A 26765-nucleotide genomic window follows, 5' to 3' on the forward strand; every position below is an offset into this window, starting at 1 on the left:
GAAAATTACGAATGTGATAGCAACTTTGTGGAACAAGGGATTTGAAGGAACATATGAATTTTGTTTGTGCATTTGAGGAGTTTGTTAAAGTGGATGATGTTATTGATACCTCAGCAATGCCAATACTGGAGGAGCTGCTGAACACCAAACAAAATGAAGTTTTTGTTACCAAAAACTTTTGCTCGGTGTGAAATGAAAGTGAAGAAGCACACATGCTGTCTTCTAAAAAAAAAAGATGCCCAAACTACATTGAACATAATAGTGTGTTGACCTGTGGAAACAATAATGAAACACTGCATTATAGCCTGTGCTGTAGTTAAAAATGCATAAGACAAAAACTGTGCAAAAGAAATTGGATTCCTTCTTTAAGTCAGCTTAATTTATTAAAAATTTGATTTGAATGTCTCCTTTTATGTTATGATTATAATTCTTCTTTTACTAGTTTGTGATACTAATTACATATATACTGTACTTTCATTTTAATTATGCTGCTTCTTCTCTCTTAGTTTATCTTGCAATAAAAGAAAATCTGAACAAAACCATTATTCTTATTATTGTTAGACAAGGCTTTTGTTATTTATTATTTAACTTATCTGATCTAACTTATTTAATTATTTCATTTATTTTTGTTATTATTATTCTTTCTTATTATTCTTAGATATACAAGGTGATTCACTATCAGTGCGACAAACTTGCAGGAGGTGTAGGGGACACAAAGACAAAGAATTGGAATCACGTAGCATTGCAGGGTCCGAAATGCCTTCATCATGCAGTAGAGGACGTTGAACGGGAGGTTGCGTGAACAGCTGGAAGTCAGCATCTGCGAACCGTTTCTGTTGAAGAAACCAAGTAGCAAAAGTCCTCCGGAGTGGATAATCCGCAGGCTCCAATGATTGGACGCGTTGCAGATGGTATGAACTCATTTGGTTGGTTGACAGTATCCTCCATACAGTGGATTGGGAAATACCCAATCCAATCGTTGGCCTATCACTTGAGTACTCGTACTCAGATTGCCTTCTTCAAGATGTAGGACATTCTCCTCATTGTCTGGCATCCTCGTCGTTCGCTCTCGATTCATGGTGCCTCTCGTGAAACAACTAGTATCACATAACCTTCTGTGCATGCATGCGAAAATTGTATGATGAGGAGCACGCCTGTGCGGGAAACATTCCTGGTACAAGCGCAGAGCGGCGTGCCCGTTACAGTCCGCAGCTCCATACGCGAGGTGCATGTCGGCCAGTTCAACGCTGAATACTCGTCCATCCTACTGCCTCGAGAATCGGTTCGCAAATGCTGGACTTCCAGCGGAATCGCTGTTCACGCAACCTCCCGTTTAACATCCTCACATGACGAAGGCATTTCGGACCCTGCAATGCTATGTGATTCCGATTCGTCTTTGTGCCCCTTACACCTCCTGCAAGTTTGTCGCACTGGTAGTGAATCACCCTGTATATACCAAAAAAAATAATTTAATTTTGACACTTTTGGACCTCATTACTACAAACCTTGTTATTACAAAACATGAAAATTTATATCCCTTGAACTTTGTATTAACAAGATTCTGTTTATAAGTGTATTATCACTTATAAAATTTAATTTAAGATATTTAAGTGGAAAAAAAAACCTTCAAGCACTTTAAATACTAAAATATACAATTTTTTTTATATATTTCTTTATAATTGCAGGTACACTGGTGTGCAAAACTTAAGGACTAACACTATTTCTAAAGGTTACAACCACAAAATCAAAGAAACAGCCTGTGGTGATTTGCATAACTGTGGCCATTCAGTAGAAAGCTGGTGCACATGCAAAAATTTGAATCGTGATGAGAGGGCTCAGATAAACAGATAAAAGCAGCAGTTCAGCAGTTATGTGCAAATTACCGAATGGTGAGCACGACTGTTACAGACATTCAATTGGTTTCATACAGTGCTACAGATAACGAAATGGTCAGTAGACAACATCTGGATAACTACCCGGGAATGAATAATTGGGAAGCTCGAGGAAGGTCGAAGTGCGAGCAGTGTGGCTGCAGGGTTCGGTATTGCCCATAGTATCGTCTCATGTGGTCGGCCTTCAGAACGACAGGTACAGCTGTTCGAAGGACCGGTGGTGGTGGTTGTCCACGAAAAACAACGCCCAATGATGACCGCCATATACTCCTACAAGCCAAGAAGGACCGACACCAGACAGTGGGATCCACTGCAAACAAGCTGCACAGGACGCAGGATATCACGGTTTGCTGTGGCCAGGTGACTCCACAAAGGTGGACTGTTTGCTCTACGGCCAGTACACTGTGTCCCTTTAACACCTGCCCATCGGAGACACCGTTTACAGTGGTGCATCGAACACAAGGACTGGACAGCAGCGCAATGGGGTAAGGTACCCTTTACTGATGAGAGTAGATTCAGTCTTAGCTAATCTGGCGAGAGGTTGGTACACGGTATCACCCTGCAAACATCACTGAAAGGGATTGATATGGCGGTCGAGGTGTTCTCGTCTGGGAAGGCATTATCTTGGATGGATGTACACAACTCCAGATATTGGAAGGTGATACTGTAACCGGTGAATGCTACTGTACTGAGGTAATCTTTGCCCATGTGCACCTGTTCCAAGGTGCCATTGGCCCTGAGTTCGTGTTTATGGATGATAATGCCACACTGCAGCTGTTCATATGCTTTTGAAAAGTGAGGACATTGTTCGTATGGATTGGTCTGCCCATTCTTCCGATCTAAATCCCATTGAACACATATGGGTCACTCTGGGGAGACGCCTAGCGGCACGTCCAAACCCACCAGAAAATGTTCACCAGCTGAAGATGGTGCTGACAGAGGAATGGACGATGTTACCGCAAGAACTTATCAACAACGTTGTTCTAAGTATGGACAGGTGGTGCAAAGCCTGCATCAACATTAAGGGTGGCCATATCTACTGAGAGCTACCTCTTCCCTTTGTTCCATCTTTGGAAGTGGTGCATCTCTATCATGGCAGCCAGTGCCATGTTGCCATTTTTCAATAAAGTCCCTCTGTACCGTTTTATTTCCATTGTTGTGTCAGTGTCGTTTCCATCATCATTTCTGTACCTCACGAGGTTCCTTTGGTATGCTTTTCCCATATCCAGGCCACTCCTATGAGAAGCTACAAGTTAAAACCTGACTGGTCCTTAAGTTTTGCACACCAGTGTATATCCTGCAAACCAGGCATGCAAGGGTGGGGATTACAAATGCCCAGGTGTTGATAAAATATTATCTACAAAAGAGGTTAGCTGAGAATGTATGCAGTCTTTACATGGATGGATCTCAGTACACTTTCAGAAATTTGTTCAACAAAGTACATATCTGAAATATTTATATAATTTTATCAATTTAAAGAATTCTTTTTAAAGAAAGTTTTATCAATTTAAAATTGCATGAAAGAATTTTTCATGTAATTTTATGCAGAATTTCAATTATTAGTTTGACTTGTATTGTATACTATAAACCTTTAAAATCAGTAGGACTGATAAATTGGTTATTTTAAAATTTGCACCTCTTTAAGGTCTCAAACTAAAATTTTTAATTTCACATGGTGATAGTGTTTTCCCTTAAAAATATAATTTTGAAATCTGGAAATATTAGGAAAGCAATCTAGCACTTGTATCAATGACCACATTTTTCTTTAAGAATCCATGCAAAAAAGGGTGACATTTCTCTCTTTATAAAATGCCTGCAGTACTACTTATATCTGGTCCTTTAAAAACAGTTTAACTGCACAGACAATGCAATGCAATGGTTTTAATTCTCACAATAGAACAAACTTGACTTTGCAATGGAGTTGCTATGGTATTGCATTTCTTTCAAACAGAAGGTTTCAGCATTTGTTTAAAAGATGAGACTGCTATGACAACCTGTTCAAGACCAAATAATCCCTCATCAGATAGTAAAAATGGTTTGTCATGACAACATGCAGACAAAACAGTTGAAAAGAAGTTGTTCGATGTGAGCTGCCATGTGGTATACAAAATCAGAGTTTGTGTTATAATATAGCTAAAGGTATCTGTATTGTCTGAATTTTGCAACAAGAAATCAGCTGCCATCTGATGAAGGACCAGTTAGCCCTAAAACAGATTATCATAGCACTCTCATGTTTTTAAACAATTAACCTTTTGGTGAGGCCATCTGTATAAAAGTAGTGCAATACCAGGGTAGCACATTACAAAAGCAATGTTAGTTCTGATGTAAGAATTAAGACCACTGCATTGTCAGTGCAGTTTAAATACTTCTCACTGCAAAAACAGGTGAAAAAACAAGGTAGTCTTGTAAACATTTTATAATTTCTCCCTTTTAGTGCTATCTTTTATTTAGCAAACTTTGTAACTTAGTGTGAACTGCTCTTACAAATTACAGCTACGTGACTGCTGATCATACAGCACTTTCATGAGCTGATGACTGATGTTATTTTAAGACAGCTGAGAGCAAAGAGAGAGGCTCCAGAGTAGATACAACTGGAAAATGCATGCTTCATTAAATATGTGACTAATCTTTCTATAAACAGTGCCTTGCTGCTGCACACAAACAATAGATTTAATTCCAACACAACCAAGGTACTTCTTTGCTCCTATTGTAACTAGTCATATAGTTTGTCAGTGCACGGCTAAAGCAGGGAGGAAATCAGGCATCTCAAAGTCCCTTCACTTGGCTTCCCACTCCATGCTAATGGTATGGAAGAGAAGGCCTAGACAGTGACTTTGAGTTACCTGTTATTTTTTGCACTGCTATAATTAAAATGTCAGCAAAAAATGAAACTTGGCTTTCTTTGTTATAATGTGTAAGAAACTGAATGAACTGAAGTACATTATTAAAATCAAAATATTATGGGAACTGATAACAATTGCCTTGTTGTAATAATTATTCCTCAAGAAGAATGGGTAATTTTTCTTATTCTCCATTGTAAAAGTATTTTTTCTCTAAAGTACATGCATTGCTAATCTGACAGTTGCTAAGTTGGTTGGTTAGCAACTGTCAGATTAGTTGGTTAGCAACTGTTTATTGACTGATTGATTTTGTGTTTAATGGCACATTGGCCGCTGTTAAGTGTCAGATTAACAAGTGTCAATCACTTGTTAAGACTTTGTTTATTGTCATTTGTTTACATTTAACAAACTGAGCTGTTATTTATATTTTTAACCACTAGTACTCACTACCTATTAGTCATTTTAAATGTTTATAGATGAAAATAAGTATTCATTTGTTGGTGCTTACTATTCACTGAAATGTGCTTCTCCAAAACTGCTCAGCCACTAGGTATACTTATTTAAAATTCAGAAAATTTTAAAATCCAACATATCTCAATCCTTGAGGATGCTGGGCAGTTATTAAATACAGTAAAAGAGTTTACTGTATTTAATAACTCTAATGAAGATGTGGCCATACATCAATATTTCTCATTAATTTTTTTTTCAGAAAATCACTAGTACTATCAATACTTCAAATGTAAAATTTCACATTCATAACTGCAATAGTAATATTTTTTGAATGATATTTGTTATAGATCATCTTATTCCATTTTTAATTTAATATAATTTAATGCTTGGTACCAGAAAAGAAAACTGTTACTTTTAAAAAAACATTTCACATTCATTTATGTACTCACTGTCTCATTACAATACAGCTGTCAAACTTTCAATGGAATTCCAGGGGTTCCCAACTATTTCTAACAGTATAATTAAAATAATTCTGTAAGCTTTTGTGTCTGGTAATCACTTCAATCGATGGTAAAAATCAACAACTGCATTCCTGAATTTTCATTTGAATATTTAAACTTTTTTTCCTGCTACATGTAAATATGTTATTCAACTGACTGATATTTGTAAAAGAAAAATTGAAAGCACCACTTTCAAAACTAGAATATTTAAGCTCCTCAACCATGCAACAGATCCTGACTCTTTTAGTAATCACTGTGAATGCCACTGCTGCCACTTGTGTCAAGTGAGTCTATTGGGAGAGGTCTATACTCTATGCTTCAACACTGTCATTAAAAACTATTATAGAAGGGTAAATCAGTATAAAACAATGAAATGGTAAAAAGTTACTTAGAGAAACATTAACACATTATATACCAAAATATATGTAAAAGCAATACGAAAAATAATTCACCACTGTGTTCATTCACCAAATCAACACAGTGATTCAAAATTTTATCCAACTACTATAAATTAAATGCCATGCATATGGAGCTGCTTACTGTCACAGTGCTTTTTATGGTACAATACTGTACTTTGTTTATGGCATATTTATTGTATTGCATTGGTGTATGTATATTTTATATTGTTCATTCACTGAATCAACACATTGGTTTAAAATTTTATCCAACTACTATAAATTAAATGCCATGCATATGGAGCTGCTTACTGTTACAGTGCTTTTTATGGTACAATACTGTACTTTGTTTATGGTATATTTATTGTATTGCATTGGTGTATATATATATATTTTATTGTATTGTTCATTCACTGAATCAACACAGTGATTCAAAGTTTTATCCAACTACTATGAAATGACATGCCATGCATATGGAGCTGCTTACTGTCAATCAGTGCTTTTTATGGTACAATACTGTACTTTGTTAGCATTAGTAGAGGCATATGATGCAAGAACTGAAATTGTATCCAACACAACCAAGGTACTTCTTTGCTCCTATTGTAACTAGTCATATAGTTTGTTTATGGCATATTTATTTGTATTGCATTGATGTGTGTATATTTTATTGTATTGGTATATGTCTATGTGTATCGGTATGTTTATCTTGGCACAAGGGCTACTGTGGCCAAATTGTCAAATGATATTAAATGCAAACTGCTTAGAAGATTAAACATATTGTCTATTTTTCTTTTTTTTTTTTTTTTTTTTTTTTGTTTATTTTTTTATAACAAACCTCTTTAATTTTGTTTTGCTGTTGCATATTCAATGCTGAATGTTTTAACCAATACTCTGTATGTCTGAAGTGTCTCCTTTAATTTAATTTTATTTTATTTTATGTTGATAAAATGCAAGTTGTTTGTCAGTTCATAACAATGGCCCTGCCAGACTTGACTGTCAAGAGCATTTCCATAGCTTCACCAGAAAGAGAAGATAACTCAGTTTTTGTTTTTCTAACCTGGATTCTCTCATACTTAGCATTGCTATAATTGTTAAAATGCCCAGCATGATTGAGTAATTTATTAAGAAAGAAGAAAGAGTTGATGTACACTGGTCCTTAGTTGGGCAACTATCAAGTGCTTAAGGAAGCTTGAAATATAATGTCTGGTATGTTTTCACACTGAAATTGACAGAACTAATTTTTCAAAATATCTATTGTTCCATCTATTTCTTTATCTTAAATGACACTGATAAGTTTAGAAAATTTGTCCACAAAATATTTCAAATTTGAAAATTATGCATTGCCAAATGATGAAATATGAACTACCTCAGCATTCAAAAGAACAAATTTCAATGGGAACTTGTGCACCGTGTAGTCACATACAGCAATAAAGTATTCCCTCAGTGAACAAAAAAAAAAAAAGGACAGAATCTTCTCCTCCTGTTTTAGATGCTCCACAACCTTGGCAGTAGAAATGTCTATGACTGAGTCAGAATCATCTATCTTACTTAGTCTGCTATGGCAATCAACTTAAAAAATAGATTTGAAAACTGTTGATAAAATAAATTTGGACATAACCATAATATTCTTCAATATCTAGGAGTAATGACTTCAGTACACAGATGTGAGGCACATTGGATTGAAGAGTTATTTTTGGATTTTCAAATATTAGCAAAACATTTAAAAGAAACAAGCAAATTGCTTTATCAAGCCAAAAAGAGAAAAATGAACAGACTTTCTGCACAAGCGAGGATAACATGCCTACAATTATCAGCTTGCTTGGCCTGTTTAGATTTGTTTTCACTGGAAGTTTACAATTCAGACTTCTTTTTCTTGGGGAACTTCTAAATTTGTCTTTATTCAAAATTTCATTTTGATCATGAATTGGACTGGAATTGGATATAAATCAGTGGCACTCACTAGTGATTGTTTACTAGCACTTTTACTTGCACTTTTCAATTTGGCAATTCTGAGAAGTGCTCATATGGCTTCTCTCACTGCTTCTAACCTCTTCTTTAAATAGACTTGTCAAAGGTTATTATAGTTATCTATTTTTTAACTTGTTTGACTTGAAAAAGGTTATTATAGTTATCTATTTTTTTTTGTATTATTTCTTATTATTATATTTATTTTTTATTTTCTTTGTTTAATGAAATATTTATAGTTAATATATACATATTTTTTATTATTATTATTAAATTAATCATTTATTCTCATTTTCTAATTACCTGATTGTAAAAACTTTGCAATTCTTTTTTGATACTGATATCTTCAGCTAGGATATCAATGTTCGATTCATTTAGCAATCTTGCAGTTCTATCGAAATAGTGGAATCTCAATTCCCTGTCGCCCGTCATTCAGTTTGATAATACTCTTCTTTTTTTTGAATGTGTTAGTCCAACGCATGGATTCGCGTTTAGTAACTTCCGTTTTTAGGAAGCCAATGTGCGTTCCGTTTTTAGGAAGCCAATACTCACATATCATACACCGCATGTCTATCGCGATCATATGTAAAGAACTTAAGAAAAGATTTAACAAAAAACACCAACTTTTAAACTGTATAAACCAATTACGATTCTTTCTCAAAAGAAACATGCCACCGGACGCCTGGATTGAATATATTAACTACAACAATATACATATCAACACCACCATCCAACACATAGCACAAAAACACACCAAAAAATGGAACACACTCACATCCAAAACCCCCCAAAAATCTCCACTGTTAACCTCTCCTCAAAATCCTTCACCCCTTCCGAACTCTCCGGCCTAGAATTTGGCTTCAATTTTGCCATTAAAGAACAACACTATCCAATAAAAGATTGTATAATCGAACTCCAGTCTAAACTCAATCAACATCCCGATAAGTGGCGACTTATACACCAGTCTAATAGGATAATAAATTCTAAACTCACATCTCTCCCTAACATAAAAAAACAACTCTCGGATTTACAAAGACTAAGCAAAACCCCAAATATCATCATCCAAAAAGCTGACAAAGGAGACACAATCGTTATCCTGGACAAGAACACCTACACAGAAAAAATGGAGTTAATTTTAGCCGACCAAGATACATATACAAATGACAGCAACCACAACATTACAAAACTTAAAAATAAGCTTGATACAATTCTCAGAAAACTCAGACAGAACAAAGAAATCAACCTCTTTACATTACAACAGATAGGTATTCGCAACAACATTCTGCCCCACATGTTCAGAATAACCAAGTTACACAAACCTGGCCACCCACTAAGACCTATCGTTTCTTTTAGTAAATCAGCTTTTGCTAATTCACCTTCCTTGTCAAAATTATATCCCCGCTCACTCGATTCTCTACATTCAAAATTAATAATACCAACCAAGCATTCCAAAAAATCAGCAACACCACCATATCCGACGAAGACGTATTAGCTTCTTTTGACGTCATATCCCTATACACTAATGTGCATATCCCTTTCACCCTACAAGCATTACGGGTACTTCTAACAGCTGATGACACTTTAACGAAACGTACCTCTCTTTCAGTTGACCACATCCTTGAACTTACCACTCTTTTACTAGACGCTAGATATTTTAGATTCAACAATAAAATTTATCGACAAACATTTGGTTTACCAATGGGTTTAGGCATTTCTGCCCCCCTTTCTGAAATTTATCTCGCCACTATTGAAAACCAAATTTTACAAGCTTTCCCCTCTGAAATTAAATTATATATCCGCTATGCCAATGATATCCTAATAATAGGCAACAGAACAACCATAGACAATCTTTTTTTAAAAATTCAATACAATACGTGACAGGCTAAACCTTGCCCTCGAAATCGCAACGGATAACCAGATTGATTAATTTTCTTAATCTTACTATTTATACATCAGACACAAATTTAAATACCAAGATTTTCAGAAAAAATACGCACACCGGTAAATATCTACATTTCACTTCACATCATCCGCTTAGTACCAAAAAAGCCGTCCTACACAACCAAATCTACAACGCTATCAAATTCACCTCTTCACAAAACGATCTACACAATGAACTTCAATACCTTACTGATAAATTCATAGCCAGGAGCTATCCCCCTCAACTCATCCAACACACAATATCCACCGTTAAAAACAGTATTAATAACCCCACCAGACACAGTCACAAGACAAATACTCGCATAGTTCTCCCTTACCATAGTGAACTCGCAGCACAATTCCGACGTACATTCAAAGATACCGACATCTCCCTCACCTTCTCCACTTACAATAAACTAGGTTCCCTATTTAATTCTTACAAAGATACACACAAATATCCCATCAATGATCTCAATAACTTAATATATCTCATAAAATGCCAACCAAACTGCAACACCTGTTACATCGGCAGCACTACCACCAAATTCGGTTCCTCCACAACTTCCAATACCCACGCATACTACCACTTCAGAAGTTTCAAGACAAGTCAATCCTGCACTGAGTTAACAACCCATGCTCAAACCCACAACCACACCCCCCTTGTTTACTCTGCCATCACAATTATTAAACTTAGATCGAGCTACAGAATTCTTCAATATGAAGCCCTCACCATCGAATGGTACCGACACCATTCTGATCTCAACATTATTAACGCTAAACTTCCCTTCAACCTTTCACCGGCTTGGAACCTCATGCGGCTAAAGTTCCCACGTGTCAAAAAGAGCATCATGGGAGTTTAGATAACTTTAAATACAACACGCACTCACTTTTCTTCCATTTGCCAACTGATGGCAGTTTACTCACGAAAGTCCCTCGTAACGACTATTGGCACCACCAGTCCTCTCTCTTTTTTTTTTCATTTACGTTTTTTAACCTCTTTATGACAACCAAGGATTGGCGATCTGCATTTCTACTTCCTTGTGCTCATTTTAAAATCTGTTTAAAATATTTTCACCCCATTCCCCGCCTTAGTTCTTTTTAATGCTTCTTCCAACCTAAATTTAACCACCATCTACCAAAAATATTTTATTGCAGATTTATACAAGGTGAGTACCGTTTTCTAAGCATTTGCTATTCATTTTTTAGCCAGTTAGTCGGTCATTGCAAGAAACTCGGATGATATGTAACCCGACGTGCACTATGAAATGCTAAATCTATTTTTGCATTTCTATCTATATGCACTTCATGCTGTCCTAATTTGGTTATATGTTTGCAGATTAGTATTAGCAGAGGCATACGATGCAAGAAAGTAAGCTTATACAGCATCAGCAAAAAAAAATAAAAAAAAACTCCCATTTTACCCATCCATTCATTGCAAATGCCTGTCCAGCTCAGCCTTAAATTTATTTAGGCTATCAACTTCCACAACAAAAAATGGGAGTCTGTTCCACCAATCAATTACCCGCTGGCTAAAGGAAAATTTCCGCACACCTATTCTACAACTGTCTTTCCTCAATTTGAATCTATGCCCCCTCAGGTTCTTAATCTGAGCAAGAGGAAGAATCCCATCAGCATTCAGCTTACTCAACCCATTCAAGGCCTTATACACCTCAATCAGATCACCTCACAGGTGCCTAACTCTCCAGGCACTGCAATTTGCAGAACTTATGCCTTTCCTGGTAAGAGCACCCCTTTGTTCTCCTCACCAATCTTGTTGCCCTTCTTTGTACTTGTTCTAGCAACTCTACATCCTTCCTAAATTGAGGCCTCCAGACTTGTACACAGTACTCAAGGTGTGGCCTGACCATTGCCTTGTACAACAGGATAATCACCTCTCTGTCCCTGCTAGCAAAATTCATATATATCATTGACAAGGCTCCACGACCTGTCCTGGCAGCCCATCTGTACTGCTCAGCAAACTTCATATCTAACTGCACAATTACCCCCAGGTCTTTGTCTGATTACACAGTGTTTCCCACCACTTGAAATTGAAAAATCGCATCTGCATATAGCATAAAAGGCAAACATGCTTCCTCTTACAGATTTTTACAATATATGGAAAATATTGCATACATATCTTCTGAAATTTCAATTTGTATTTCTTTAGCATCTTACTGAAATACAATTAACTTCGATAATATGCCAAGTACTATGAAATGATTACACATAGTGGAGAACAATGTTTCTAATTTGCAATGTAGACTACCACAGCACACCTGACAGCCAATTTGTTAACAAAAATAAGTAGGAATTTGTGAAAAGAAAAAATTGTAAAAAAAAACAAGTTTTTGAAAAAAAATGGAGAAACACTTTGTCACCAACAAACGGTACCATTGATGGTGATGTGGAGAATGTTTAAATCAAGTAAAAAAGACTGATTCTCCATTGTAAATCTAGAGAGCTGGCAGCTATGCATAACAGATTGTATGACACTGATGAATATATCAGATGTTTCATTCCCCCCCCTCTCAAAAATAGATGTTTACTTTTGAAAGATTCCTGTGTGAAGTTAGTGGGTCACTGATATATGCCAATACAAACACAATATGACCAAAAGCATTTTAATACACACACACACACACACACACACACACACACACACACACACACACACACACACACACACACACACACACACACACACACACACACGGTCCAAGAAATTTATTTTAATTCAAAAACTTTCTGGTTATTTATTACTTTCCCAGTTCAACCAACTCAAGATCCAGTGTTTTGTGCTGTAAACACCAATTTGATCAGTACATCATAACTAAAATGTAACAATTTTCAGAAATTCTCCACAATGCCTTTCATTTCCACATAAATGTGTACTTAATTGCTTTGTCTACAGGCTTCCAAAGTGACAAAGTTTAGTTAATACTGCTTGATTATATATTAGATAAAAATTTAGATAAAAAACGGACATGTTAACAAATTACAAACATTATCGGGAGGGTCAAGACCTGTTCATACGAGTTCTAATACATTGTCATGGACTTGCGACCAAGTGCATACAAGTGGGCTGACCCCCTCCACATACACACAACGTGCTACCACACCTAGTTCGTGAACACCCCCTCACCTGGCATTCAATGAACTGACATATCAACAGGTTACAAACCTTTACTCATATATGCTATCGCAGGAGGTTGCCGCCTCCGTAGCCAAGTAGGCAGGAGCAGCAGTGCATAGCACACACTTCTTGATTAGACTGGGGTTCGAGCCCATGACCACCAAATAGAGGATGCAGAAAGGTGAGGGAATGACCACAACATATCCCCGGAGCAATATGGCCTTATTACTAATGCTCCTAAAAACCAAACAAGCTATCGCAGGACCAGATTTCACTTTTATCCAAAGGATTAAATTATAATTTACCACCTCGAAAACTACCTAAAAAACAGTGCATAATTGATATTGAATTTGGACTTTGTAATGTTCTACAAAAGGATTTATTTATTCAGCGAATTAACCAAGCGACTTCCTAAATTGAACACACATGACAGGTCAGCTTTACGTGAACTTTGGGAAAATAAAGACATTATTATACAGAAGGAAGATAAAGGAGATACAGTGGTAATACTCTATAAATCTGATTATATTAATAAGTTATAATCAGTTATTTCAGATATCTCCACTTATCTTGAAGTAGACCCGGCACTATTTACCAATTTAGTCAATCAATACAAAAAAACATTAACCACGTATCGAAAAAACGACTACATTACTATGGCTCAGTTAAAGGAATTGAAAGCCAGAACATACAGTATTCCTGCACTTTTCGGTCAGGTAAAATTACACAAGCCTTGATTTCCTATTCAGCCTATTGTTTCCTGCAGAAACTCGGCATTTTCATACTTGGTCACACATGTATATAGCATTATAAAACCCTTTAGACAGGCGATACAATTTGGGATTAAGAACTATGATACATTATTTAATAACCTTAAGGACTGTAGACTTAGCAACAATGACAATTATTCTCACTAGATGTTACCTCATTATCTACGAATGTAAACGTTGAATACACATTAGATATTATTTGGGATATGTTAAATAATAACTCGATACCGATTAATTATACGAAACTTCCTATTAAGGAAATTTTCACTTAATTAAACTGTTAGTTGAGGCCAACTATATCACCTTTTGAGACAGTGTACAAACAAATTTTTGGTTTGCCAATGGGATTGAGCCTGTGCAGCTTAATATCAGAGATCTATCTCCCATCGATTGAGCATATATATTTGACGCCTTTTCGACCCTGTATCACATACTATGGGAGGTATTTAGACAATGTTCTAGTTATTACTGATAGTAGTACTATCCAAGACATTTTACATTCATTCAATAATATTCATTCTAGACTCAAATTTACAATGGAAAGGGAGGATACGGATACAAAGTCATTAAACTTTCTAAATTTCACGCTTACCCGGGACTCGAATAAAATACAATTTAGCATCTATCGAAAACCTACAAACACCGGTATGCTTCTTCATTATAATAGCTATCACCCATTCACCTACAAAAGATCGATTATCTTTAATCAATTTCTTAATGCCTATAAATATTCAACGACGGAATCTGCTTTGGACTCAGAAATACAAATATTAACCAGCAGATTCTTAAACAGGGGTTATCCCCTTGCTACAATAAACCAAATTAGGGTACAAGCTAAGGATAGGATACAAAATACTACACCAACCAACAATAGTAATATCAAAAAATACTTTATTTCTGTCCCATATGTTGAACAGTGGCACAAACAGCTTAAAAGTTACCGAATTTAAAATTGTGGCCAGGCCAATACGGAAATTACACACTATACTGAACAAAATCGCTCAGTCTTTCTTTCATTCGCAACACAAATTAATAACCTGGTATACAACATTTCTTGCAGTGATTGCGACTTGTCTTACCAGGGTTCAACACATTTTCCTTTGAATATTTGTGTTAATCAACATGCGGCCTCAGTTTGTGCTTCTTGTTCAGCAGCGTCAGAATTAGCCTTTCACACCATTAACAAAAAACATACTTTTTTATTTAACGAGGCCAAAATACTTAGTGTCCAACTTAATTATACGCGACTATTAATTGCAGAAACCGTAGAAATTAAATTACATGAAAATTCTGTTAATGTTCGTTGGCCGTATCTGATCTCTGATTCACGGGCTTTTAGCACATGCGCAAAGACTAATAATCCCTATTTAAATTTCATGCACAACCATATTTGGTAATTTTAATTCTTGTGATCATGACATACAGTCGAAAAGCATTGTCAGCTTCAGGAAGGAAAATCGTTTTGCAATTTTTTTGTTTAAATTCTTTTAATTAATTTTCTTATTTTTAATTGTGTTAAATTGATTTTTAATTATTTGTTACTCTAATGTAAGTTTTTAGATTTTTTCATTTTAATTTCTGGAGAGTATCATACGGAAGTGTTCTACGTACTATATTGAGGTAAACTGCTCTTATTATTTTACAAAATCAAGTTAAATTAATAAACAATGTTGAAGCAACTTACCTAAATAACTCACCATAATTACGAACTTTCCATATCCATGATTCCTCATCCACAATAATGCAATTTAAAGAACAAACTGATTCTTCTGATTTCAAAGTTACAGTGACATTATTGGTTTGTTCTTGATGAAAGAAGTCTTTTGATAAAGAACAAGTCTAAAAATAAAATGAATTCTGTATACAATGTAGAGATTATGGAAAAATGAAGTATGCAACATTAGAAGTTCATATGAACTCAGTGAAATTTAAATCCAATATACAGTAGGTATTATAGATAGCATAGCATAAATATAGATAGCATAAAGCTAAAGGGAGACAAAAAATACTTCACACTATGGCAAATTCAATGTGTCGAATTTTATTGCTTTTCTATTTAACAGCTATTGAAATGTCAATAGCTGTTAAATATTACAATATTTGAGTACTGAAAGAATAAATATTACATCATAACAAAATGTGAAAACTCACTTTTCATACATATTTTTATGCTAATTACACTTATCTTAAAAAAAACACTGTAATTCCACTTATCTTAAAAAAAACATTGTATATTGAATTCCTTCTTCCGATCAGGAACTATGAAATAAAAGAACTTAACCAATGATATTTAAAATGAACAAGGCATTATAGTTTGCATAGCATCTAATGATTTTGTAATAATGCATTTTATAGTAGGTAATAGTTGAAATAAATATTAATATTTGCATATCTCTGATTTGAAGCATAGTACAGCCATCAGTCCACTATGCTTCAAATCAGAGATTTGATGTAAGACAGTTCAAGCTCATGGTGCCAGACATATGCATCTTGAAGGGCTCTTTCCTTGCAATAATTTTTCCCATTATATGGGAAAAATTATTGCAAGGAAAGTTTTCAACTGGGTTAAGGTTAGCAGGCCACTTTAGACACGTAATATTATAATATTATGCTGCTGCAAATAATCTTTGACCTACAAATTATATTTGATTTTAATTGCTGGAAAATGACAACCAAATGATTATTTAATAAAAATATTAAAAGCACTTACTTTTTTTGCAAGGTGCAGGGTCGTCTTGGAAAATGCAGTTATTCACATTATGGAATTGATCCCTGATTGTTGGCAGCAAATGAGTCCCCAAAACCTGTATGTAAGCATTAGCATTCATATTTCCACTCAAAAAATAAAGTCATCCAACTCCTCTACCAACACCATTCATTTGGCTACAAGGGAATTTCACGGTTTCATGGAGGTACTGCTGCAGATGAAATTTCTCACTTTTTTCATCACATAACATACTGTGAACTATTTGAGCTATGGAGGTTAAATTTTGATTCATCTCAAAATATTATGTTGTTCCATTGATCCACAGACCAACTGATAAGTTCTTTAGCCCACGATAAATGAGCCTGGCATGCTTTTTTTTTTTTTTTTTGTCAAAAGAGGGGTTTTTCTTTGGAGAGTACGCTTTCAGACCCATGCTATACAATGTTCTGCAAACAAATCTTGAACACATAGATGGCCCTGCATCTTTTTCCCATTTATTTTTTAATTCAGTTGATGTGGCTTTAAGGTTTTGAAGGTATAGTCTATATATATATATATAGCGATCAAAACAAGGGGTAGAAGCTTTTTTCCTGCCACTATCAACTTTCCGTTACACACTGCCAGTTTTGTGCAACTTCCTAATTAAATGGGAAATTGTACAATGAGAGCATTTTATTTTTGATGTTTGGAAAATCTTCTTTTGTAAAGAGCAATTGCTATACTTTTTTATGAGGCGTTAATTGAACATGCTTATCCATCATACGCAAAAGCAAAACTAAGCCATGAGTTTATAACATCTATTGTAAGTGCATTTTTTTTCAATATACTATAAAAATAATTTTTTGTGCTATTTTTATTGCATTTATTTAAATACTTTTAAACTTTTTGAAGGTGATGCAATTTTTTGTCCACCACTGTAATTTACTATATAAACAGAAATGCAAAAAATATAGTATATTATTCATATGTTGCTTTACCACTCAAATTGTAACTTAAAAAAAAAACATTTTAATATAAAATAATATAAACGACATATAAAATATGAATTAATAATATCATAATAATAATAAATAATATTATAATAATAATACAATAGAATATAAACTACAGAACTTTATTACAGTTAGTCAGACTTATACTCACTATATTTAAAACGGCCAGTAAAAAGGGTCTAGTGCATTTCCTTCATCAATTCCTATTCTACATTCTCCTCAATATGATTTACTGCAGAAAAAGTATTTTCTGTTGCAGTTAGAAAACCTTCAATAAATCTGCACAGTACATGTCCTTTGAGCTTCCTGGAAGGTAGGCACATTAATTCCTTCTTCTACATCATCTGTTTCACCTTTTGTCACCCTCTCACTATCTCTGCCTCAGTTAAATACAATCCACATATTTCAGTATTTCTATCAACATGTATAAAATCATCAAATGAAATAATCCAGTTAACCTGAAAGAATCATGTCTTTTTGATAAATTTACTAGTCATCCATTGCTTAAATCCTTAATGATTAAAATCTTCAGAAAATTCTTCAGCCATTCTGCAACTAAGTGCTCCACTTAAAGGAATGTTATCTCAGCATTAAAAAAAAAAAAAAAACATTAATATAAAGTGATCTATATATCTGGATAACTTGCACTTCTCATTCATTTCTTACTGCTAAGGAATGGCACGTTCTGCCTGGAGGAATCCCAATTTCAATAGCAATTATAAACTTCTTGCCACCCTTTTCTATAGCCTAAATTGACACTTAACCTGGAAATGTGAAAACTCACTTTTCATACATATTTTTATGCTAATTCCACTTATCTTAAAGAAAACACTGTATACCACTAGACAGTAGCTCAGCACAGTGCTGATGTGTATACACATCTACTCTGAAAAAGAAATCAACGTATACCAATTTGCACAATAGAATCATGTCCAAATGTATGTATGTGCAGTACCATAACATTGATCTTCATGCAATACTGAGTAGCAGACTTGAAAGACGATCACATGATTTTGTCGAAGTGATTCAGTGAAAGGGAGAAAGAGCTCAAAAAAGTGGTGAACTGATATAATGAAATGCCACTTTTTTTTTAGGTGAGTGGCACTCAGTGTTTGTAGGGATGTATCTCCTTGAGAGGGGAGTTATGCATTTGTACTGCTGGGGATGCATTTGTGCTGCTGGGGATGCATATTGCTTTGATTTGCCTATATTATTTTTTTATTTTATGAATTTATTTTGAATAGTGGGATGTCTTTAGGATATAGGTAGCAATACTGTATCTTCTAAGAATTTACTTGTTTCATTGTAAACAGCATTTCTTTTTTATAATAGTTTTGTAGACATAACCACATTTGTCTAACTGTAATAAAGTTACTTTTGATACAAACATAATGCGATCCATTAAATTTTCTTTTGTTCTCTCCTCCCTCCCCATTCTTTAAATTCGATGCTCTTCTTCCTCATTTTTCTTTAGTTTGAATGCTTGTAAAAATCCCTTTCTTCCCTCATTATGTTTCAATTTAAATATATATCTATTCTGTTGTTTTGCTAGTGTAATTAATTTATTTGAATGTTATTTATTTACTTATGTTACTTCTGTTTATTATTTATTTACTTATGTTACTTCTGTTTATTATTTATTTATTTTAATGTTATTTGCATATTTATATTTAGTTTGGGCCTGTTGGTTGGCTGGTTCAACGTTTAATTTGCATTCTGTTTATGATTCCTTATTTAATCTATTGAGAGAAGTGGCCATAACTTACCATACGATTTGAGTTTATTTTTTATTTTTTTTGTTTTTTTGTGTGTCCAGGATCTTATAGAGATATCTGTGGCACTTGGTTGGACAGCAGTCAATGGCTAAAATATGATCCTTTTTGAGTGCTGATGTCACTTGAAATGTGACTGTGGGAGTCACATTTCAAGTGACAGTTCAAGGAGTGCATCGCCTTAGGCAAGGAGTTATGCATTTACACTGCTGGGGAATGCGGTTGCTTCATCCTTTTTTTTTTATTTTATTTAAATATTGGATGTTTTAGGATAGAGATAGCGATGTTACACCTTTCTAAGAATTTATTCTAATTATAAGCATTTACTTGTTTCATGGTAAATAATGGTTTTTTTTATAATAGTTTTGATATTCAGGTTATCAAGAGTCTACAGTAACATACTGCAAAAATAAATTACATTCAATAATAAATGAATGTAATAAAGAATATTAGCAGGCTGCAGGAAACTATGATCCTGTCCCCTTTCCCTTCAGTGTAGTTACCAGTTCATATATAAAAGAGAGATATGCTACATGGGCACCCACAGTAAAAGGCAAGGGGCACTCCCCCCCCCCTCTGGATTTTTCAATTTTAATGAAATTAATGTAATTTTTTTCTCATAAGAGGATTACCAAATTAAAAAAAAAAAAAAAAAAAAAAACAGTTAATTTCATTTCAGAATTGTAGCAAATTTTTTATTTAAAATTTTCCAAATTAGCAACTTAGTAGCCCTGCTCTTAGCCATTTCTATACTTTTTATGTTTTTTAAGAGTATCAAAGTTAGTTTTTTTGTAACAGTATCAAAAGCCTTCCTGAAATCCAAGTATATGATATCAAAATTATTTTTTGCATCCAGCTCCTTTGTGACCACACTGTAGTATTCAATCAAATTGGCCCTACAATATTTCCCCTTAACAAACCCATGCTGTGTCGGAAGTATAACTGCACTCTTGTGTAGATGATCCTGCATTATTTCTTTAACCAATGACTATTATTTTCTCTGGAACAGCAGTTAAACTAACAGGTCTATAATTGCTTATGTCACCCTTTGTGAATTGGAGATACATTTGCACATCTCCAGGCCATGGACTCAAGACGTGCGAATGTATCTCCAATTCACAAAGGGTGACATAAGCGATTCCACGGGGAATCTCCCTTGACTCTTAAAGGATGCTTTCAAAATTATGACCAAGGGGTTGCTTGCTTCCTTCACTGCCTCCCTTAATATAATTGGAACGATCCCAAACAACCTCAGGTGCCTTTCTTATGTTTAGCTTCAACAATTTCTGTTCCATTTTCCTCTCAGTTATTACAAAATCATTTCCCTCTCAATTATTACAAAATCATTTTGTAATCTCATCATTTAGATCAAAATAATTTTAGCTTCCTGTTAGAGTTTGATAAACTTCTGGCCTCCACTTCCCTAAAGAATTCCTCATGTGTGAATGTAAATGCAAAATACTCATTCAGTTTGTCACCAACCTGAGCAGGATCATCAAAAGTCAAACCATCATTATTGAGTGAACTAATCTCATTCAGCCCCTTCCTTTTACATAAGTATAGAAGTCTGTGCTGTTTTTCTTTGCATCCTTTGCCAAAGATTTCTTGTAATCTGTCTTCACTTGTCTAACCTATTCTGTGACTTCATTATGGACTAGTTTATATCTACCGTAGGCTTCTGACTTTGACACAGTTACTCAAGAAATATGAAGGAGCTAAAACATGAATAGCATAATTCCTTCTACAGCTGTGGGCATTGGCATAATAAAAAATTCTGTTTATACTCCAGGCAAACCACATAGGATCAGGAGAGTCCCACAAAATAGAGAATACAAGAATGTGGCTACATCTATTTTGTAGTCTTGCATGTGCGAACCAGAGAACAATTTTGACATAGTTTGTTTGGATTTTAGTAGAGCATTTAACTCAGTCCCTCATGAAAGGTTACTGTATTTTTTTTTTTTTTTTATATGTAAACCCCAAACACGAAAGGTATCAGATCCTATAGTACTTAGTACGGTGCTTGGGTTGGAGGTTGAGAAGACAAAAGAAGATATTTGTTGACATTGTACTTGAACTTCTGTAGACTGTAATTTTCAGGAAATACGTATGAAGGAAGGTTATTCCAGAAAATGGCAGTTGAATGAATAAACGAGGAAGATGAAAAGTTGATTCTGTGAGTTTGAAGTTGGACAGTAAATGGATGTTGGCTGGTGGCAGCATGCGATCGGACTGTTTTGAAAGAGAGAGCAGGAATTATAGAAGCCAATTCGGAAGAACAGTGCCCATGGAAGTATCTGTAGAAGAGGCATGCAGCAGAAACAGTACATCTATGAGACAGCGAGTGGGGAGACTCTGTTAGAGATGAATCATTAATTAACCTAACTGCCCTCTTCTGAATGGAATCAAGAAGCCTGAGAGAGGTTTTGGTGGTACCAACCCCAGATGTGGGAACAATATTCCATGGCAGGGCAGATTTGCGATTTATACAGAGTGAGCAGCTGTTTGGAAGAAAAGTAATGCCGAGAGCAAAAGAGAAAACCAAGTTTTTTAGATGCAGAGGAAGCAATATTTGTAATGTGCTTGTGCCAAGAGAGATTAGAAGTCAGGGTAATTCCCAAAAGAGATATATCATTTTGCCTAGAAATCGGAGTGTCACTAAAGATAAGCATAGGAGCAGAAGAATCTTTTTTGCGAGATATAAGACAAGACTGAGTTTTAGAAGGGTTGAAATCAACTAAGTTGTCTTTTACGCCACTGGGGAATTACCTGAAGATCAGCATTTAAGGAATTGGTAGCAGATTTTCGAGAAGTTGAAGCTGATTGAGCAGGGCAAGGTTTCTCAAAATGGAAAGTTGAATGCAATGTGCTATCATCGGCAAAACTATGGATAGGATTTCCAGTCAATGGAAGAAGGTCATTAATATACAAGAGGAAAAGAGTTGGGGAAAGAACTGAACCTTGGGGGACACCGGCATTAGCGGAGAAGTTAGAAGACAGAGAGCCATCAACCATCACCCTCAGTGAGCGATCAGAGAGAAAACTGGATAACCAATTACTAAAAACAGTTGGCAGACCATAAGATGGAAGCTTGTTTAGAAGACCTTTATGCCAAACACGATCGAAAGCCTTTGAGATGTCAAGAGCAAATACTTATGTTTCACCGAACCTTTCCACTGAATTAGTCCATAAATGGGTAATAAGCCAGAATATCACCAGTGGATCGACACTAACAGAATCCATACTGGCGATCATTGATCAGATGGAAGGTTTCTAGTTAGTTTAAGAGTTGGTGGTTAATTGATTTCTCCATTACTTTAGAAAGAGTAGAAGTAATTCCAATGGGACAATAATTGGATGGGAGGGATTTGTCACGCTTTTTAGGAACTGGCTAGACATGAGCAAATTTCCAGAAGGAAAAACACCTTTGAAATAAGAAATTGAAAAAAAGGCGGCAAAGAATAGGAGTAAGTTCAGGAGCACAGGCTTTGAGAACAAGGGGAGAAATACCATCGGGACCTGGAGCCTTCTTAGCATCAAAATTCGTCAAAATCCTTCTGACATCCTTTTGGTGGAAGACCACAGGAGTCTTTTAATGGAGCGTGTTGGGAATGGTGGGAGGTGTTTTTCCAAGATCATTAATACATGAGTTGGAAGAAAAATGGGATGCTAGCAGGTCAGCTTTATCCTTGGCTGAAGTGACAACCAAACTACCTGGTTTAGACAGAGGTGGGAGCAGAGATGGGCAAAAGTTGCGGCCAATAGCTTTGGCAACAGACCAGAATGCTCGGCTACCATTAGGGCAAGAAGCAAGTTTTCTACTCTTAGCCTGTTCAAACTCTAGTTTGGATTGATTAATAACTGCTTTACAATTGTTGCGAGCATTGGTGTAGGCAGAAAATGAAACTGAAGAATTAGAAACAAGCCAATTACGATATGCAACATTCTTCTCTTGAACAGCCTTAGCACATTTATTGGAAAACCAAGGTTTAGATAAAGGACGAGATTTTAAAGTGGAGTGTGGGATAAAGGATTCCATTCCTGCAAGAATAATTTCACTGACACGATCTGAGCAAACGTTGACATCAGAAGTTTTAAAACAGTAATCCGACCACGGAAAAGAAAAGAAATCTCGCAGGTCAGCCCATTTTGCATTCTTGTAACGCCAAAGAACACGAGGTTGTGAATAGCTATGAGATAAAGGCTCCATTGGAGAAGAGACAATCACCAAGTTGTGATCTGTAGTGCCTAAAGGACCTCTCACTTCGACCATGTACTTAGAAGGGTTGTTTGTGAGAAAAAGATCAAGCGTGTTGGCTGTATGATTAGGATTGTCTGGTATTCTTGTAGGTAAATAAACAATCTGTGCAAGGTCATTAGTAATTGCAAAAGCCTCAGCATCTCGACTAGCTGGGTCGGTGTGACTAGAAAACGGAAGCCAGCTGGAGTTGTGAACATTAAAATCACCAAGGAAAATTACCTCACTGTTAGGAAAGTTGGACTGGAGAAAGTCAAGTTGCAAAGAGAGGAAGTCAAAGAACTCCAAGTGATTAGTGGAGTTGGGAGAACGATAGAGACAACAGATGGAATTTGACACAATGAGGTAGAGAGATTTTACGCCAGAGAAGATCAAAGAGAGAAGATTCCAAATTGCCAAGTCTCTGACAGTGAATATCAGAACGGACATATGCACAAGTACCACCTTTGAGGCAAAAGAAATCATACAGAAAATAGTTTGGGCAACTGAGATTCTGTCAGAAAAAGTACATGGGGTTTGGTAGACTGCAAGTGGAAATGGATCGTTGAGATTAGAATTGAGACCACGTATATTTGTGAAATGAATTAGGAAGTGCTTGGGAGGTTTAGATCTTTTTGCAGATAAACTTGCTCTATTAATTTGACAATTCATGGTGTATTCAATAGTAAGAAAAAGTGGGTGGGACATGCTGTATAAAGTAATGAAATTTTTGGATATGGCGTACACATGGTAAGAATATACCCAGATCCTTGACATAGCTGGCCTTGACAATGCTCCCCGCATACATACTACTCAGACTCCCTCCAGTCACTATCTGGCAGAGTAGAGGTAGCAAGATTATACACTAGCTGATCTGGCAGCCTCCTAGAGAGTTACCAATAGGTTTGGTCTGGTGTACTAACTAGCAGCCGGCCTGCGAACACCGTTTTAGAGCTGTACCCTCGAAATGTAAGGAATACTGGCAATAATCAAGTTGAATGATGGAAGAGATAGGGAAGGGTTGGCCAGAACTTAGCTCTAGAGACTAAACATGGGTTCCACCACTTCAAGCCTCCAATAAGCAAAGTGGTGGTATTGCACCTGTTAATGAGAGTCATCTACCACCTAGTACTGCCTGGTAACATAGGGGGGGGCAGCATTCCTCCATGTGATGTGGGTGCCACACCTCGACCCCTGCTTACGTTGGCTCACACCTGGGTGGTCACCCACCATGTACTTGTGCATGGAGGTTATACCCAGGATTACTAACAGTGCCACCATCGTGAAGGTGCAAGCAGAGGATTTGGCTGTCACAGACCGTCCGGACTTCACCGAAATTGGGTCCACTTGACTTGAGTGTCACCTGAATATCAGTTCTATCAGCATTTTAGACTCCCAGGTAGCAAGTACAGCTTGTCTGGCATATCTGAGGGAATGTCTGTGACAACCTCAAGGACCAAGGTATAAGGTGAATTGGAGATAAATTCACATGATTACAGGCAAATTTCTAAAATGGATCCCAGGGTAGCCAGAGGGCAAAAGGCAGATGATTATGATTAATGTATATTCTTCACACTGCTATAATTACAGAAGTGGGATTGCTATAAATACAGAAGATTGCTATAATGACAGATCTGATTCTTGGGGCCCTCTCAAGAATCAGTTCTTGGAATTTCCATAAGTGCCGTGAATGATGGGATAAAGGACACAATGCCAAAATTTTCAGATGATCTAAAGATTGGGGCAGTTGTCAGCACTCCTTCAGGATGACTTGAACAGGCTTCAAGCATGGTCAGAAAAGCGGTATGTTTTAATGCAGAAAAATGCAGGGTCTTACACTTTGGGAACAGCAACCCCAAAATAGCTTATACACTTGGTGGGACTGAATTAATAACAGTAGAAGAAGAAAGGCATCTGGGAGTTATAATATGGGTACATATGAAGTTCTATGAGCAGTGTAAACTCACAGACAGGAAAGTGCATGGTGTCCTGATTTATCAAACAATAGCTTGTACAGATTCAAGTAGCCATTATCCCATTGTATAAGGCATTTTTAAGACTGCACTTGGAATACTGTGTCCAAGTACAGACACTTTGTCAAGGGGAAAAAAAAAAAACATTAAACCTCTTGAAAGGATCAAAAGACAGGCAACTTGCATGGTGAGATCAACAAAAGGGTGACTGTATCAGGAAAAATTTTGATTATGTGGTTATAGAGCTTGGAAACCAGGCATCTTAGAGGGGACATGATTGAAGTTTATAAGGCTGTGAGAGGGGTTAGTAAAATGATTGAAGAAAATTTCAGTGCTGTAAAGAATTCCCAAACTAGAGGCTCATAAATTCAAATTAAGGGCAGAGATTTAGACTAAATTTCAGAAATTTCTTTTAGCCAGCAAGTTGTTGATGACTGACAACAGTTTCCTCTGCAGGTAGTTAAGGCTGAAAATGTGAATAAATTCAAAGGAGGGAAGTGCATAATTTGTTTATTTTCTTATCTAGTTTTTTGTTTTCTTTGCTAGTGCAGCAAAAGCTTGTGGTTTCCTTGCACTATATGGCTTGTGGTTTCCTTGCACTAATACTAGGGAGATAAAAATGTCATAAATATCATTAAAAATATACAGAACATGTGCAGCAATGATAATCATAAATATCAACTTGATTGTTTCATTTTTTACCTCAAATAAACATGGAAAAATGTTTAAAAAGGAATTATATAATTTCCTTCTCTTGATCGAAAAGTTTAAGTTAAAATAATAATATCAACATGACCATCACACATAATATATTTGCTGAGACTTATACAGTACTTCATATATTCAAGTGATGATTCTCCCTACCACCATTATTGGGTTTCTAAAATGAATATTGTAAGACTGTTTTTAAAGGTGATCCATAATAGGAACAAGAGGTGGGGACAGAGATCCATTTACAGCAGACTCAAAATAACAGCACCACAAATAATGGCATATTGAGATTGGATGTATATATACAGCGCAGATGTATTGCAGTGCTGAAAAAATAAAATGGCAAGTCGTGATTACTCTATTTGTTTACATTTGCCATTTTGAAAGTGAATTCTGTACTGATATCACAGATTATACCACTGTTTTACATTTATTTTAAATTAAAAACCCCCTCACTATGGCCTGTAAAGTTAATAAATCTCATACAGAGAAGAAAAAGAACAACATT

General features: G+C 35.7%; 1 protein-coding gene across 1 annotated transcript in view; it reads right to left on the reverse strand.

Moving 5' to 3' along the window:
- Positions 1–26765, reverse strand: part of RabGGTa (Rab geranylgeranyltransferase subunit alpha) — a 141537-nt gene that overhangs the window by 22535 nt on the left and 92237 nt on the right. The window contains exon 9 of the mRNA XM_090378331.1: positions 15550–15704. Coding sequence (XP_090234457.1) covers positions 15550–15704 — 155 coding nt within the window. The remainder of the gene's footprint in view (positions 1–15549; positions 15705–26765) is intronic.

The sequence above is a fragment of the Mastigoproctus giganteus genome, chromosome 7, assembly GCF_048544385.1.
Source record: "Mastigoproctus giganteus isolate SK-2022 chromosome 7, ASM4854438v1, whole genome shotgun sequence".
Classification (NCBI taxonomy): domain Eukaryota; kingdom Metazoa; phylum Arthropoda; class Arachnida; order Uropygi; family Thelyphonidae; genus Mastigoproctus; species Mastigoproctus giganteus.